Here is a 16,731-nt window from a genome sequence, read left to right as displayed (position 1 = left end):
TCCTTGTACTGTTTCATTTACATAAATAAAGATTAAAAATGACAATTAACTTTAATTGGTGTTATTTGATAACCACTAATAAATAAAGTAATTTGTATAGGAGCATGTAAAAATTGACCTCGGGCAAGTAGATTTCTGACCCACTGCCCCACTGGGCAAGTGAAAAAAACATTGAACCCTGCCAGGTGTCAGGTGATGGAGAGACATAAACAAAATTCAAAGGTAAATATTTTCAAAGGCACAATCTGTTGGCAAAATGTTCAAATCCAAATGTAAACTAAAGGGCATTCCCACTAACAAAAGTCAAATTGAAACCTGCTATAAAAGGACTTAGAGATACAGATACTAACACTACACAACTCTATTAACATGATGTTTTCTGTAACTGTACCTTAACGAAATAAGTGAGACTCCAGCAAAAAAAAAACCCCAAAAAACAAAATCTCTGTGTAAATATTTAAATACTTTGGAGACTTTTTTTCCATTCCTGACAAAAAGCATGTTTGGAAACAACTGAAAATGACACATCCCAGCTTTTAAAACTTGAAGATGTGCTGACTAGAAGTAGAAGTAGCAGAAAAGTACTATATATATATATATATATATATATATATATCAGAAAAAAATATATAGTGGGAAATAATCACAATAATCAATCATTTTGTTCTCTTTTTGGTTGGGAAAAATGTATATTAAAGAATCCTACAAAGTTTAATCTTTTTCAGTGACATCTCCATTGAAGTTTTTAAATTTGAATTAAAAATTCAACATCTAATAAGGTATTTCAACCAAAACGTGTTCTGAAATACAGCAAATGGTGTTCAAGGATTTATAAATATTTTTCCACTGTGTTGCTTCGAGCTGCTAAATTAAAATAAATTCTGAAACGGCAGCCATGTGCTGCTTGCGCCTCACTTATATGGTTTCTTTTAAGATAAGACTTTATAGCTGTGTGGTTTTGTCTGTCTCTTGCACTACTTTTAAACTCTGCCTCTCTGTTATTTTTAGCTGTATTTTATAGTCTTTAAAGATTCCCCTCTTTCCATCCCACTTGTTATATGTCTTGTAATTTTTTTTAAATTTCTCTGTAATTATGGGATTTGAAGAGCTACATGTTATGCTCTAGATCAGAGAAATTGCATTATCTTTGTTTAGAAACAATACGTATATGCTAAATGTCTTTAAAGGAGCAGCCTTTTCGCCACTCAGGGGCTTTTATTTTTGAAAGCGAATTGTTTTATATGCTGTTCAGCCACACATTATAAACTGAGTCATTCAGACAAAAATACACGAAGCCTTGGGCTAATCCAGCCATTCATTTACCCTTACAATGACAAAACCTTGGTCCTCACAATTTATGATGAGGATGTGCCTCATCCAGCTTGCAGAGAATATTGCTTTTGGCTGTGTGATGTTTAATAGGTGCCAACAGAACACACACATACACACACTCACACACACACACGCACACACAATAGAGAGCGAATCATGGTCCCCCTCCGGTTTCGTTGGGTGGGGGACTATGATATAATATGATGTGGTTTGTTGTCTGATTCGATGTGACATTCTGTTTGAATATGGGTTGCTATAATTCAACAGGTTATGCTGTAAATTATGTTGGTGCTCCATGTGCCCATTTTTAACTTTGAGTACCTGCCCCTGTAAAGGTCTCTGCATGGTGCACACTTTTTTAATCGGGGCAGTTGCATTGTGAATGTTTATGCCGATGCACCAATGCCAATTGGTGAATCTTCCCATCCCTAGTATACAGTATTTGTACAGACGTATGTGAAATATTTGTGCTCACTTCTCCTTCAGCAACCCTTTAATCTCTCAGCCCGTAGCTGCTCACTAGCTGACTGTTAGCTGGATGCACTAGCATGCTAGTAATAGGATAATATAAATATTAGCCTAGTTAGACTTTTCAGTATTTCTCAAATTTCACAGTAATCCATTCAATAGTTGTTGATACATTTCACTAAAAACAAAAACCTTGTGGTGGTGCTACAAGAGAGTCAGGGGATCACCCAAGCCAGTAGGGTTCATCCTATGGGCATCTTGAATGCCTAGACAAAAGTACACGGCAATACATCCAATAATTGTTGAGATATTTCAAAAGTGGTGGACCAACTAACCAACAAACTGACCGACATTGCCATCTCTAGAACCATGCAGTCTGTGTGGCTAAAAAGCAGCAAGTTATAATAATTGTATGAGTTTGATTTAGTCAAATTAAAAGATTTCACCGGGTATTCAACAGTTCATGCTCCACATACTGGAAATAATATTCAATATATATCAATATTCTCGTTTTTTTTCCATCTCCTTTGGTGCACAGGTCAAAGTTGTGCTGAGGGTGAGTCCAACACTGTCACACAGCCAAGGCCAACCACCTGTTCTCCGAGTTGACCAGTCCAAGAAAAGAGTCACCATAATGGAACCGGTCGGCCAAAGCCAACCACACACTACGATGACACTCGGCAGGGATGGCAGAAATCCTTTGAGGACCATAAACTTTGATGCTGCCTATCTTCGAGAGTCAAGCCAGGTTTGGTTCTTCATTATGATTATTGATGAACAACCATTTTAAATATAGTTTCAAATATTTCCATGTGTGCTTGCTTGATACTGATCTATCTTGATGGTTTTACACTGACAGATGCAGCACATTGATAACGTAACATGAGTCGAGAGCATTCTACGTTTTCTCAAGTATTCAACATGCATTTTTTCCCTTCTGTACACTACACACCACCGTTGATTTGCTCTCTCTGTCTGATGACCTGAAAGCTGATAGGGCTTGGATAGCCACCACAATTACACAGTCCATCAATTATATTCAACTTTCTTCAAGCTCCGCTTACAGTATTTTGAGCCCAAGGGAATCTACAGAATCAGTATGCATCCCTCCTCTGCTTCGATTCTTTCGTTTCATTGGATGTACTCCTTCAGCGCGAGGATGAATCATAAGATGCTCGCTGTCCTTTGTTCTCCTGACCAGGCCGAGGTGTGTGCAGGCGTCTTGGCTGACGTCATCCGCTGTGTGCTCAGCGGCAGCGATGGATGTGTTCTAGGTTTGGGCTGTGCTGATGTGGGTGAGTAATCGGTCGCAGTGAGGGGCCATGGGTTAAAATCTTAAAACCAGAGTGGGACGCTTTTATCTTTGCTCAAAAGCCATCCATCCCCCTATCCTGCTGCACCTCTGTCCCACTCCTGCTATCATTCACCCTTTTTTTATCACTTAAACTCCCTCTCCATCTTCTCTCTCTGTCCTCTTATCAATCTTGATATCCATCTCCAGCCCTCTTGTTCTTTTTCTTTCACTCTGGCTCCATTTGTCTATTTTCTTTCCTTTTTCCTTAGTAGTGACAGAAAAGTCTTGCCACTTCGACTCTCTCCTTTTTAGTCATTTATCTTTCACCTGTTACTTTGTAAATAAAAGCTTATTCATCAATTATACAGCACATATTCTTTTTTAAAAGCTTCCCATCGCTTGATAGATATTCAAGCATACCGCCCAAAAGACACAAATATTTTATTTTGCTAAAGGTCTGAGCTCAGCAGGGACTATAAACAAAATGGACTGTAATATGTTGCTATTAGAGAGATGGGACCCTGCACTTAGCGTCGCTGAAGGGGTTTAATAGATTTGCGGCAGACACACATATACACACACATACACACACACACGAGGTAAGGACAGGGTCTCCTTGGAGCTGCTTTTTCACATGACGCCACTCTCCGTAAATCTGATTGAATTAGTTGGCCAATACAGACTACATGTGGCCCACAGCCAGGGGACATCAATCTCCTCCACAGAATACTATTCTCTCTGAATAACGGCAGGCAGCTCGGCCTTTAATTGGAGTAAACCAATTCTCTTATCCTCATTCAATTAGGGTTTGGATAAGACAAGAGAGGGTAAAACAGGACCATAACTCAAAACTAATGTGGGGCAAAAGTGCACAAGGAGGTACAGTATGGCAGGAATACATAAGAAAATCTAAATGTGTTTGTGGGTGTGTTTCTATACATCTGATCTGATCTGCCTTCATTCGTGCATTCTTGTGAGTTTATGTATTGTGTTTTGTGCAAGCCAGTGTACCTCTGTTATTATATACACTATTTATCTATATATTCATTTATCTGGGGCTGTGTGTCTGTGTGCATCGATGTTTTTATACTGTCATACAAATATGTGTTCCTCTGTAACTATTCTCCCAATTTGAAATCTCTCTGCACTTTGGTCCTCGTCACCTGTAACTGTCATCTTGTCATAGATGAGTTTTACCAGGGAGATGTAATCCATGAGATGCACTATACCCTCATTTCTACCCCCCCACTGTGCAGATGCCCTAATCCAATAGTAGGAGTTTCTAGTACAGTCAAAAAGACAGGAAATCTCAAGGGCTTCCCACCTGCGACCATGGCAAGCTGGAGATACCGCTAACAGGATTCAAACCCCAGATATTGCAGATATTATCATGGTGGATGGGAGCTTGCACCATCTTGCTTCCTAAAACCCAGATTATTTTCAGTCTGATGATACTTAAGGGATATTCAGTGGTGATCTTTAGATAAGCCCCTGCTAAGTACATTTTTTAAATTATGGGTGAGTTGCTTGTGTTGACTTTGAGTGTGTTAGCTGCCACTCGCCACCACCTATAAAGAGGAAGTAGAGATCTGCAAGGAGCTGTGATTGATCTCTCATGATAAGGAGCCATTATGCTTGATTGTGCTCTACCACCATTGTCTAAAACAAACTATTAAATACACAGTTTTGCACTGAAAGCGTTTTACAGAGTAACTGTACTATATTTGGCTAAAGTGGGTTTCAAACATACAGTTAACCATACAGAAATGGTGGTTCTGAAAGTGCATTTTTCTGTGTATGTGATGTCGGAGTGAAAATGTGTTTATAGGCCAGAATATACATGTATTGTTTGCATGTCCATATATCTGTGTGATGTGTTCTCTCCCTCAGGGTCTTGGTCCACCATGGTGGGGAGTGATGAGAACATCGGGAAGCTCGGGCTGATTCCCTGTGCCATCTCCTGGCTGTACAGTGCAATCGAGAGGCGGAGGGAGAAGACCTGGACAGATCTGACTGTATCAGTGTCTGCCATAGAGCTCTGCTGCGGAGAGGAGGACACGCTGAAGGATCTACTGGGGGAGGTTGTCCCCTCATTAGGCAGTATCCAGGACAGCCCAACAGCCCATATTAGACTCCAAGAGGACCCTGTCTACGGAATACAGGTAGAAGGAAAAACGGTTGATTTTGGGGACAAGATTGTTAAATGACAGGAATAATTTAGAGCATTGTTGTTTTTTAAAATAATTTCTGATTCCAGCCGCTGCTTCTGCTGTGTCTCTCTGTCAGTCAGTCAGTCTCTTTCGAATCACAAGCACAAATATTTCTTTGAAGAACAAGATAAACACTAAAATCAAATACATTTTTTAAAAATTTGAGTTATTATTATTGGCAGAACAGTCAAATCAATCTTCGTAAACATAAACAAGATGCTCCCAAATCTGGAGACCAGAGAGCCAAGGCTACACTTTTTATTGCTTATGAGTGATATATTTCTTGGCTCTGCTTCATTGGCAATGCATCAAAGAGTCAATTTGGGATTTTATACAAAAATGAGTGGCATTTTTATAGCTTTGAACCAAGAAAATGTACTCATGCTCCTAGAAAAACCCTTTCCTTCCTTTGGGATCCCTCTAAGTTAGATTTATGTCAATGATTATTTAGATGGTCAACTGATTGACTTTATGACGATCTCTTTCTCTTCCAGCTTCGTAACCACAACCGGGTCAAGGCCCCCACTGCTGAGCGGGCTGCTTCTCTTCTGGATGCCGCCATTGCGGCACGTCGGCACACAGACTTCACTACGTTCTTGTCCGACAGCTCCATAATGTTCTTCACTCTCCACATCCAGCCCCCTCGTACAGAAAGCAGCACCATTGGCAAAGGTTGTACTAAAATATTTATTTACCAGGGAGGATTGTCTCCTTATGAATTATTTTCCATAGCTACCCTAACCCTAAGATCACTGTTTATTCAAATCAGTTTAATATTTATCTAATAATTAATGTGTTTATTATTTGCATATTTGGAAACACACTCTCTGATACTCTCTTACACTCTCATCTCCTCTCTGATTTCCTTCTTTAGGTTCACGTGGCCCCACAAAGCTGACTATGATAGACGTCTGTAGTGGTATGAGGGGTGGTGGACACAACAACAGCAAACATAAACCTCCTCATTCTGAACTGGGCCCTGTTGTCTTGTCACTACTAAGTGGACATAAAACGATCACCAAAAAGTAAGAATTTAGTTTTAAATAGTATTAGTGTTTCAGCATTTTAGCCATTAGTGTACAGTCAACTGTAAGAGGGCACTTCACCCAATAATAATAATTGGTGATGTAAACAGGATTATCTCAGTCTCTTGGTATCTCTTAGAGACTTGAGAAAGAAAGTTAGAAACTGAGGGAATGGAGTTTGAAATAAGTGCCCATTTAATAATCTAATAAAAGACGTAATATAGTTAAATGATGGAAAGTGCAGGATTTAGTGTTTTGGGTCTGGGAATTAGGGATTTGAAGTCTGGATTTCGGTCTCTGCTGCTTCAATATTGAGCATTCTTTTTAAAAATCTGTCTCTTGCAAGTTCCCTAAGTTTTTGGAAGTGCAATACTAAATCGCTGAAGTACCCCACTAATATCTGGACTGTGAGCTGAAGTTAATAATGAATGTTGGTCTTATAACTTGGTTTCCAAAAAATGTCTGATTATTAAACCCAATTTATAGTTTTTAGCAATGACAACTGCATCAGAATTTGGAAATTGATAGATTATGCTGTTTGGAGATTTAAATGACTGATGCATCCTTTGAGTTAATGTCTGGACATTTGCTCTATCTCTGTACAGGAGTAGTAAGTTGACTCTGCTCCTTCGAGAGTCCTTGGGCCATGTAAATTGCCACACCACAGTGATTGCTGAGGTTGCTGATTCCCTGATACACCTACAAGAAACCTTATCAACAATCCAGCTGGCTTCTCGTATCCGCAGGACACAGAAGAGGACGAAGGTACTATACATGTCCTGCAAAATCATTTTGTTCAAAACTTGCAAACCTTGTTTATTGTATGTACTGTCTTACCATGTGATTGTCTCCCTTGCACCCCAATAATTTGTTTATTGATTGATATTTTGGATCTTAACCATAGTCCATTCCTAAAACTAACACCACAGTTTATCTTTATTCAACAGCAGTCCACCTCATGTTCTCCTTGTGGGAGGAGTTTAACTAAAGAGAAGAGAGGGCCTCAGTCTCTGTCCCTGCGGGCGTTCCACTCCACCGATGAGGTAGATGTCGACATCCGTCATTTCCGTCTGCGTGGTGAACTAGATGAACACTCAAGTAGTGACCAGTCCTGTGATACAGTCATCCAAATAGACTCAGATGGCTTGGTCCAGTCTAACGCTGCCCCAAGGTTTGCACAACCCGAATTCGTGCCCATCATACCCTCTTTGCATCCTAACAAGACTGACATGGATGACCCAGAGTTTACCGCTCTGCTCCAAGAGCTCCTGAGAATTCCTCAGCTACAGGGAGAGAAGAAGAAAGATGAAGCTGTTCAAGGGCATATTGATGTGCTGAAAGCAGAAGTGAAGCAGCCAGAGAGGGACTGTCTTAAATGTGACACGTTTGCTGAACTTCAAGAGCGCTTGGGCTGCATCGATGGAAGTGAGATAACAATGGATGTGCTCAAGTCTTCCTCAAAAGACCCTCCTGTTAACAATGTCACAACCAAATCACAACCCCAGAAAGAAACAGGGAAACAGACAGACACTGAATCCTCAGAGGCACAACAGACGATGAATCAGGGGTTAGGCTGCAATCAGACGTCTGTTGGAGAAAAGCAGACAGATGGTACCTTCCCTGGAGACAGTTTTCAGAGAGAGGATTCAGGTCTGTATGACTGTGAGGAGTGCAGTGCAACCAGTTCCAGTGAGGAGCTGCTGAATCAAACTCTCAGCCTGAACATGACTTGTCGCTCTGAGTTGCCCAACACTGGAACTCATAAGTCAGGTGATAAACTCTCTTCTCAGGACTTTGGTGGGGACGCTCAGGGCATGGCTGCTAACAGTTCACTTGCCTTTGCACTTGAGCCAACAAGTAAACAGGAGAATCATGAAGCAGCTGATTGGTTCAAACCAGACAAAAGGACCTCACCAGTTGGCAAGAGTTCCCCCATATCTCCTTCCTCTTCCTGCTCCTCTTCAAACTCCTTGGCTAAGAGTGTTATAATTGGGGACGTCTTACCTAATCGCCCCACAGAGGACGTCAAGGAAATGAAGGCCACTATCACTGTAACTGTTCAACAACCACTGGACCTAAAAGGTCAAGATGAACTTGTCTTCTCTATGGTGGAGGAAGTGACCATCAGTGGAGCCTTAGACAGAGGGAGGACAGGTGGAAACATTATTTGTATCAGAGACAGTGCCCAGTCATCGGCACATGCTCAGGGCTCTGCCAACTCCCAACCTATCAGAATTATCAGCAATGTCAGTGAAGAATCTGCAGCTGCAGGTTCCTCTAAGACAGCCAAAAGTGATGTTGTTCAGCCTTTAGCCACAGAAGCTGGCACTGAAAAGCCCCAACATCAGTTCAGAAGGGAAAAGAGGTGCCTACCTTCATTTATAAATCCCATACTGATTAATACAGATATAGATTATGATTTGGATGGTGTGAAAGAAAAAGAAAATCCAAATGACAGTTTTACAGGAGTCAAGTCACAGTCTGAGCTCAGAGGGAATAATGCCAAATGTCCAGAAGATACAATGAGTTTTGAGAAGAAGAATGGCGCTTTTGTTTCTAAGACACATGTCAAAAAGCCTTCCAAGATATGTGACTCACCTTCAAGCCAAATTTCCTATGACTCAATGGTCATGGAAGATTCAGCTTTCTGTGATGGAACTGCAGAAAACAAAACATGTGGAAAGAGACCAAGAAATACAGATAAGAGCCACCCTAGAGACAGGGAACATGTTTATTCCACTAACACTCCAAGGGGCTCATTGGGGGGAGAGAACATTTGCAGACATGTTGGGAATACCCCCAGGGGAGTTGGTGTTTCACCTGGTTGCCAAGAAACCGCCCTTGCTTCCTTTCAAACAGGTAGTTTACCCAGAGGCTTGCAAAATGCCAGCCACCAGGACAGCTACCATGGTGGTCACGTGGCAGACAACCACAGAGACCCAAGGGGGGTGACATCATCCACTCCATGTAGCCCAGGGGTAACTCTGGAGAGGAGGCAGGGCAGACAGTGCTCCCCCGCTAATCACATCCTCCATGCCTCCTCTTCTCTGAAATATGGAACAGAGTACAAACAGGAAGCTATTTTCCCTCCCAGAAAGGGCGTTGGATCACTGTTTGAGACCTCAAGCGTAAGCATCAAACATGATAATATGAGCGGGAGGCTGAAGTCACCTATTGAGGACAGTGGCAGGCTTTTCAATGCCAAACTGGAGCAGCTGTCTTGCAGGACTAATTCCCTTGGGAGGACCCCAAGGGACTTCCCAACTTTGGATAGAGGCAGTAGTAACACCTCTATGAGCTCTAAGGGAAGCTCCAAGGGAAGAGCTGAAGGGGCTTGTAAGGGAGGTTATAAAGGAAGTAGTGAGGGAGATTGTACCTTACCAAGGGCTAGCAGGAGCCCCAGGAAGAATCCCCGGTCTGACCATAGTCATCATTTCTTCCCTTCTGAAAACTCTCAATCTGCTAGACAAAATCATTCCAAGCTCTCTGCTGTGGGGAAACTCAAGATGGCTAGCCCCAAAGTCCGTCGGCTATCCGCCCCCAGCATCAAGAACCTCAGTCTCTCCCACAAAAGTCTGCGGCAGTCCATAAACCGAAGTGCCAGTCTTTCCCCAGATGGTAAAAATGTTGGCTTTGAGCGAACATCTTCCTTTCTTTCCTCTTCCCCTCCACGTTCTTTTCACTCTATCAGCCGGACTCCAAGCCAGAGCTCCACATGCTCATCCACAAAATCTGCCATCCAGGGGTTTGTCAGTGGCCGGATCTCTGACCTCCTTAAGGAAAGGGCCACCAGCCCCACTTCGGGAGGACTGGATCAAATGACCACACTTCCTTCGCCATACAGCCGGGTGACTGCTCCTCGTGTTCCCAGTCACATGAGTGGGCACGCCAGTGACACCACCAGTGTGTTGAGTGGCGATTTGCCACCAGCTATGGGAAAAACATCCCTGCATTTCTCTAACCGGAACAGTATGGTGAGCAGCGGCTATGACAGCATGGTGAGGGACAGTGAAGCCACAGGCAGCAGCACTTCAAACAGAGATTCAGTCAGCGACAGGAGCGGCTCTCTCCTCAGTGTGGCTTGCAGCAGCAGATCATCCCGGAGGAGAGGCAACACAGGTAAAACAGCAAGAATAATAAACCTGAAATGAATGACTTTTTGTTCTGGAAAGATCAAAACCTCTAATCGTGTCGTTGTTGTTAGGTGTTAGTTTTGCAAGTCTAGTCTAAGAAGAATCTTCAGTTGGGATGCATGTTGAGCATCTTAAAGATAAACTGCACTGACAATTTTAGATTGACTAATGCATTTTTTTCCCAACCTTCAACATAACCATTGCTTTCCATTAATTCCAGTACAATGTGACTAACATCTGAGCAAACAGCATGTCTGCTTTTATTTTTGTCAGTGTTTTATCATTAAATCGTTTTCTGAAATTGTTGAAAGGTAATGGAGGTAAGGTCAGAGACTATAAAAAACTCCTCCAATGACCCAATGTTGTGCAGACGCATTCATTAAAGGTGTTTGTGGGAAGGTAGGAAAAATAGATTCATTATTGTAATGTTTTGCTACACACCAATCCAATTAACGGTGCCAGTAAAATGATCAATCTGCTGAATCATATTTCCTTTTGAAGGGGGAAAGAAAATAACTTTAAAAGGCATTGTAAGAGGATTAGCTCTAACAAATTTTGCAGAAATTTGTATCATTTCTTCTTTAGATATGATCTTCCAACCCATAAACAACACATCTTTAGGAATGATAGTTCCATCATCATATCTTTTGGTTTGTAATCTGACCACATAACATTTTAATGTGACATTAACAGGAGATGACACACATCTGTAGAATGCAGTCAGACCTTGTGTTCTTACTGGCATTTAAAGCCATTTTGTGCAGGTCACATCATTAATATATGAACCCAGTGATGGCACTCACTAATGGAAGTGTAAATGCAGAAAATGAAGAGTGTTGGTTGATAAATTATAAAGTTGAGTGTGTGCACACTAACAATACTTGCTAGTAAAATTAAAAACTGAGATATATTTAATAGCTTTTGTGTAAAAAAATAAAAAAAGAAAGAAAAAGAAAGAAAGGATGGTGAGACAGTGATAATACTGCTAATGGAGCAATAATATGAGGAGACAAAGCTTATGCTGGATGAGCATAATTTAAAGTCCCCAAACGTAATATGTTATTAATTGGCTGATTCAATTCTGTTTGTACCTAGTTTCTCCTTGAGTATCGCCTTACGTAATTAACTCATCTACAGTCTGATGAAAGCTCTACACATATCTTTAGAACTAAAACACATTTTTAATGTATTTTGATCCCAGTGACATAAAACATAAACTATGTATCTTTTTTGGCACTGGAAAATAAAGGCAAGCCAGAAACAGTGAAATAAACCTTGTCCCCTGTGTTGAATTATATGAATAATGTGGTAGCCTTCGCAAAGCCGACTTTGCCCTCAGGCTAACTGTGTTTTCAGTCCCTCAGAAGTGCACACAGCCGATGCTTTGAGGCCGCTTAGGGACACAAGCCTTAAGACGGTTTATCATTTATTGTTCCTGTGCCTTGTGCTGCCATTGTTGCACAGTGTTTGTATTTATTAACACCAATACCAACACAGTGGCTCAAGAATACTCCGTTTGTATCATCAGCCACCTTGAGTATCCATTAGCACCAGCACACAGCCTTATTATCTTGTAAAAATATGGCCTTAGAATTTAACAGCATAATCTTGGGCTATGTTGCTGGATGTATGTCAAATGCTGCACTTAAAATAAACAAAATTAAAATTTAAAGGGATAGTTTGCATTTTTCAAAGTGGGGTTGTATGTATTCTTGCGATAATAGACAATCGGAGATCTCTGCCTACCGAAGTCTGGAGCTTTCTAAATGCACGGTAGTTGCTTGAGCGGCGGCGAGAACGGCCGCCAACAAACCTACGCCCCTTACATTTTGTCAAGGACACGCCTTACCGGAAATGATGCTCTACCCCCCATTCTCATCCGTAGTGAACTGCATGTCATCGCCCCAATATGAAGGGTCGCCCTAAAGACTTTGGATTGGTTCTGCAATGCAGGTTTTTTTTTAAACTCTCCAATTGTTTCCACCCAGTTTTAACAATGAAACCTGGGAGACTGTCCTCAGTCTCTATAAGCGAAGCATAGTCAGTATATTATGTGCAGTAGATGATGGTCCGCACCCCCACCCAACCCCTCCAGTTACAAGAAGCAGGCAGAAGTAGAGCAATGTACTGCTGTGGACGGGGTCAGCAGCAAAACATATTTTAGCCACCTAAAAAAATCAATATCAGTTTAAGTGTATGCTATATTTAGAATATTTTCACCTTACCATCAGACAGCCCTTTCCTTTGGCGCTATGTTTTCTCAACCGTAGAACCTCCGTATTCCTACGCACTGTATTACACTGCAGGTCAACTGTTTGGGTCAGAAAGTGCTGTTGCAGCGTAACAGCATGTGTGTGAGAAAATAATGTGCCAAAGGAAAGGGCAAGGTATGACGCCAAGGTAAATGTAAAGCGGTGGAAATATTCTAAATATAGTGCGCACTTAAACTGATATTGATTTTTTTTTAGGTGGCTAAAATATGTTTTGCTGCTGGCCCTGTCCACAGCAGTACAGTGCTTAGCTTCCGTACTTCTGCCTGCTTCTAAAAATTGGGGGGGAGGGGTGCCAACACCAATCTACTGCAGATAATACAGTCAGTCAGATACCTTCATATCTCAACATTTTTACCGGTGTGCATGCAGTAGAAGGTTTCAGGAAAGGGAGAAGAGAAAGAAAACAGATTGAGGTACATCAACCCTTCACTGCACTTTCTGCCTCTCCCTGCTGTAGGTACTCACCAGCGTCTTCTTTCCCATGATACATCCCTCCCAATGAGACGCTCAGCTAGTGGTCTGCGATCTCGCTGGGTGGATCGCGGAATCCCAGAAGCCTACGAGATCAAGGTCTATGAGATTGACAATGTGCAGTGGATGCAGAAAAGAGCAGGTGCTGGCAAACAGGTGCTGGGTTTATTTTGAAATTTTTTTAGAGGTTAAAGGGCATTACATAAAATATGACCTTTCATCAACCTCTATTGGTAACCAGCGGGAATAGCAACATATGTAGAACACATCTCTGGCCAACCTGTTTTAGGGTCATAAAAAGCCCCTTTCATCATGTTGGCATCAGGTTTGAAAATGAGCCCAAGTCATTTTGCTATTAAAGTCGCTCTGGCCATTTGCGTTCTCAGGACTAGGGTTAGGCTCTGACAGCTGGTCCATTTTGGACCTGGTCCCCCAAAATACTTAAATCTCTTCAACCTTTAATCCCTATTTGCTCTCTTATTAACAAAGATCAATGTAGAAAACATTGCATTTGCGTTCACATTTCAAATGATAAACGTCACAGGCAGCAGATTGTATTAGCTTTAGTTAATTAATGGCTGTAATGGCTGTTGCTAAAGGACAATTCTGGTATTTTTCAATATGGGTCGTATTCTCATAATTATGGCCATTTTGACTATGTTTCAAGGTATCTTGCCGCCTTCGTTGTAGAGATTCAGTAAATGCAATTCTAGCAAAAGTATATTGGGGCAAGCAGCAGCACCTACAGTTTTACAAATAAACTTAATTTTTACATGAATCCTTTCAAATCCTTTTGGTTTCTGAGCCAAAGTAAACACAGAGTTTAGCCCCCTGGATTAGCTATTGTAGCTAACTGCATACACAGATCTACTAAATGCCTACTACTGCACGCTAACCAAACTAGCTTATGTACTTTGGCACCCACAGCATTTGGAGCATGTTCAGTAGCTTGTCAAAAACAGGTCAAATTTAAAAATCTACACCTTTTATTACAGTGTGAGATACATTCAATCAACATTTCATATTTTTTTTTATTTTTACAGGGACAACACACATTAATCAACATCACAGTAAATGTGCAGTTAGCTAACAGTTAGCAAAAAGGCTGCCGCTCATCTTACTTTCAGGTTATAACTAAGGGTTGTGAATACTTTCTACATTCTTCTATAATTTCTATATTGTTTAGTTTTAGTTACATATATCTTGAGTTACTTCTATGTTGAAAGCTAAAGCTATTTACATTTGATAAGGGATTTGGGCCAGTGCCTTGCATGGCTGTTTGAATCCAGTAATTTTGCAAGTTCTGTGTGTCCCACAGCCTGTACTCTAGGACAGGCTAGCATTGCTTCATTAAAAAAATCCTAGAGGCACATCTCTTACAGTGGCTTCATCTCTAATTTGGATGGCAGCAGTGGCCTTAAGGTTATATAAGTAGAAGCAGTTGCTGAAAAAGAGCGTGCTCAGTAAACTGACCCTGGTTAAGTCAAGGTTAAAAGATTCCACCTCGCATTTAGAGTTGAAATGCGTTTGAAAACAAAATCTGGTGCATGTGTTGACGTTATGGCCCCATGACGAAAGGTCTGGCCTCATGAGACTATTCCCCCGCCTCCACCAGACTTAGGCGCTGCAACTTTGATACAATTTTAATGACCACATGGGGGGAATTGGGTCAATGCTGCAGCAAAGAACAAAGGACACTGTAAGTAAAACAAATATAACACATCGTAGGTAAAAGATAATATAAAAATACATATAAGAAAAATACAAGATATAAGAAAATAGTACAAATTGAGCACATATTGAAATTTCAGCATCTTTATATTGATGCTTACCTTTAATTAATTCTTCCATTAGGGGAGGAAATTTTTTTAAAAACTAAAATAGTGTGCAGCTTCATATTTAAAGGTTCTCTTTTGTTTCCTTTTAAATAATGTGCATCTATTGACCTTTGCAACCGTGTCTTTGGTGTAATAAGGTTAGTATAATCAGAGAGTAATTCCATTTAGTAGCCTACAGAGCTGTTTTGATTCACTCCCCAGAGGTGCAGTCCCTGCCCTACAACCTCTAAAACTGTGTGTGTGTATGTGTGTGTGTGTGTGTGTGTGTGTGTGTGTATGGAGGAGTCAAACCAAACAATGTTACAGCCAATACACCAGATGTTATCATTTGTAAAGAGAACAGTAAAGAAGTGAGTGATTGTTTAGGAGATGGGGAGTACTTTAGTCTGGAGACACCAAGTAATTGTTTTTGAGATACAAGTTTTTGAAATATTACATGCTATATGAACATAAATAAAAGTAGAGAAATGTGTGTGTGTGTTTTCAGGGACCTGCATGCTTCAGCGCCAAGCTGAAGTTTTTGGAGCATCGTCAGCAGAGGATCTCAGACGTCCGGGCCAAGTACAACAACCTGAGGAGAGAGCTGGAGCAGGCCAAACAGAACCTCCTGCTGGAGCCCGCCAAGTGGAACCAAGAGTGTGAGTGATATTACGCATTCAAAATGTGTCTTTTAACTTTAAATTCACTGTAACGCTTATCCTTTTTTAATTTTTGTGGTATATAGTAACTAGAGGTTGTCACAAAAGTTCAGCTCAGGAATGTAAAAATCTAACAAATTAGCTTGCTGTGTGAAAACAGTTCAGCAGGGGGAAGTATCCTACGGTACGGAGGCCCCCTGGGATCAGCTGAGAGAGAAAGACCCATGTGTAAATCTGTACTCTCAGTTTAGAAATCTTTGGCACAGTTTATAAACCGTGCTCTCGGATTCATAATCCGTGCCCTTGAATTACGAATCCATGCCCTTCAGAGAACAGAACAAAGCTGTGAAATGTCCAATGCACAACACAATATAGCATTAAATCTACCCTTAAATCTAAGATAAATTGGACTTATTTGGCGGATGTGGTCACTGTCGAAATGCTCCATGCATGAAGGTCCCTGTTCTCTGAAGAAAGAAGTTGTTTGAGCACATGGATTGCAAATCCAAGGGCACAGTTTACAAATCCATGGACATGGATTTGTAATTTGAGGGCACAGATTATAAATCTGAGAACACGGTCTATTAACCGTGCACACGGATTTCTAAACCGAGTACACACATTTACACATGGATCTTTTTTTTCTCAACTGACCCCGGGAGGGCTCCGTACTACTGAGTCCTCATTGCCATCTTTAGTATTGTCCTTTGCATGACTTGTAATTTCCTATCATACCACATCACATTTTTACTTTGCTCTTATGCAAGATGGATTGCAAACAAGATATGCACTGAGCTACTTAACACTCTCCTTGTCTTAGGACTGAGCAGGGCAACAAACTCAAATTGCAACATAGGCAAAGCAAGTCTTATAGTATGACAGTGTCTTGAAATACAATTATTGGGGTGGTTTTGAGCCATAACAGAGTTTTGAAATTAAGAAATCTCAGCATCCTTATGGGAACTTTTGGCTATGAGGCAGCAAAAATAACATAAAAAAACCCATATCCCCTTTAACTACAAGGTAATATTGTCAGCATACGATAATTA

The 16,731-nt window shown here is 41.1% G+C and overlaps 1 protein-coding gene across 3 annotated transcripts in view; it reads left to right on the top strand.

Moving 5' to 3' along the window:
* The window catches only part of kif26bb (kinesin family member 26Bb), a 32,807-nt gene that overhangs the window by 13,999 nt on the left and 2,077 nt on the right, over positions 1-16,731 (top strand). Inside the window, exons 6-14 of one of the 3 annotated variants that reach the window (XM_042391251.1) lie at positions 2,339-2,548; positions 3,002-3,095; positions 4,985-5,256; positions 5,799-5,976; positions 6,179-6,329; positions 6,935-7,094; positions 7,277-10,448; positions 13,193-13,362; positions 15,532-15,682. In XM_042391251.1, the coding sequence (XP_042247185.1) occupies positions 2,339-2,548; positions 3,002-3,095; positions 4,985-5,256; positions 5,799-5,976; positions 6,179-6,329; positions 6,935-7,094; positions 7,277-10,448; positions 13,193-13,362; positions 15,532-15,682 (4,558 nt within the window). The remainder of the gene's footprint in view (positions 1-2,338; positions 2,549-3,001; positions 3,096-4,984; positions 5,257-5,798; positions 5,977-6,178; positions 6,330-6,934; positions 7,095-7,276; positions 10,449-13,192; positions 13,363-15,531; positions 15,683-16,731) is intronic. The other 2 variants (XM_042391252.1, XM_042391253.1) reach the window with 2 other exon arrangements.

This window comes from Thunnus maccoyii, chromosome 17, assembly GCF_910596095.1.
Source record: "Thunnus maccoyii chromosome 17, fThuMac1.1, whole genome shotgun sequence".
NCBI lineage: Eukaryota > Metazoa > Chordata > Actinopteri > Scombriformes > Scombridae > Thunnus > Thunnus maccoyii.
The sequence above is the reverse complement of the archived record's forward strand: the minus strand, read 5'-3'. Positions and strand labels throughout refer to the sequence as shown.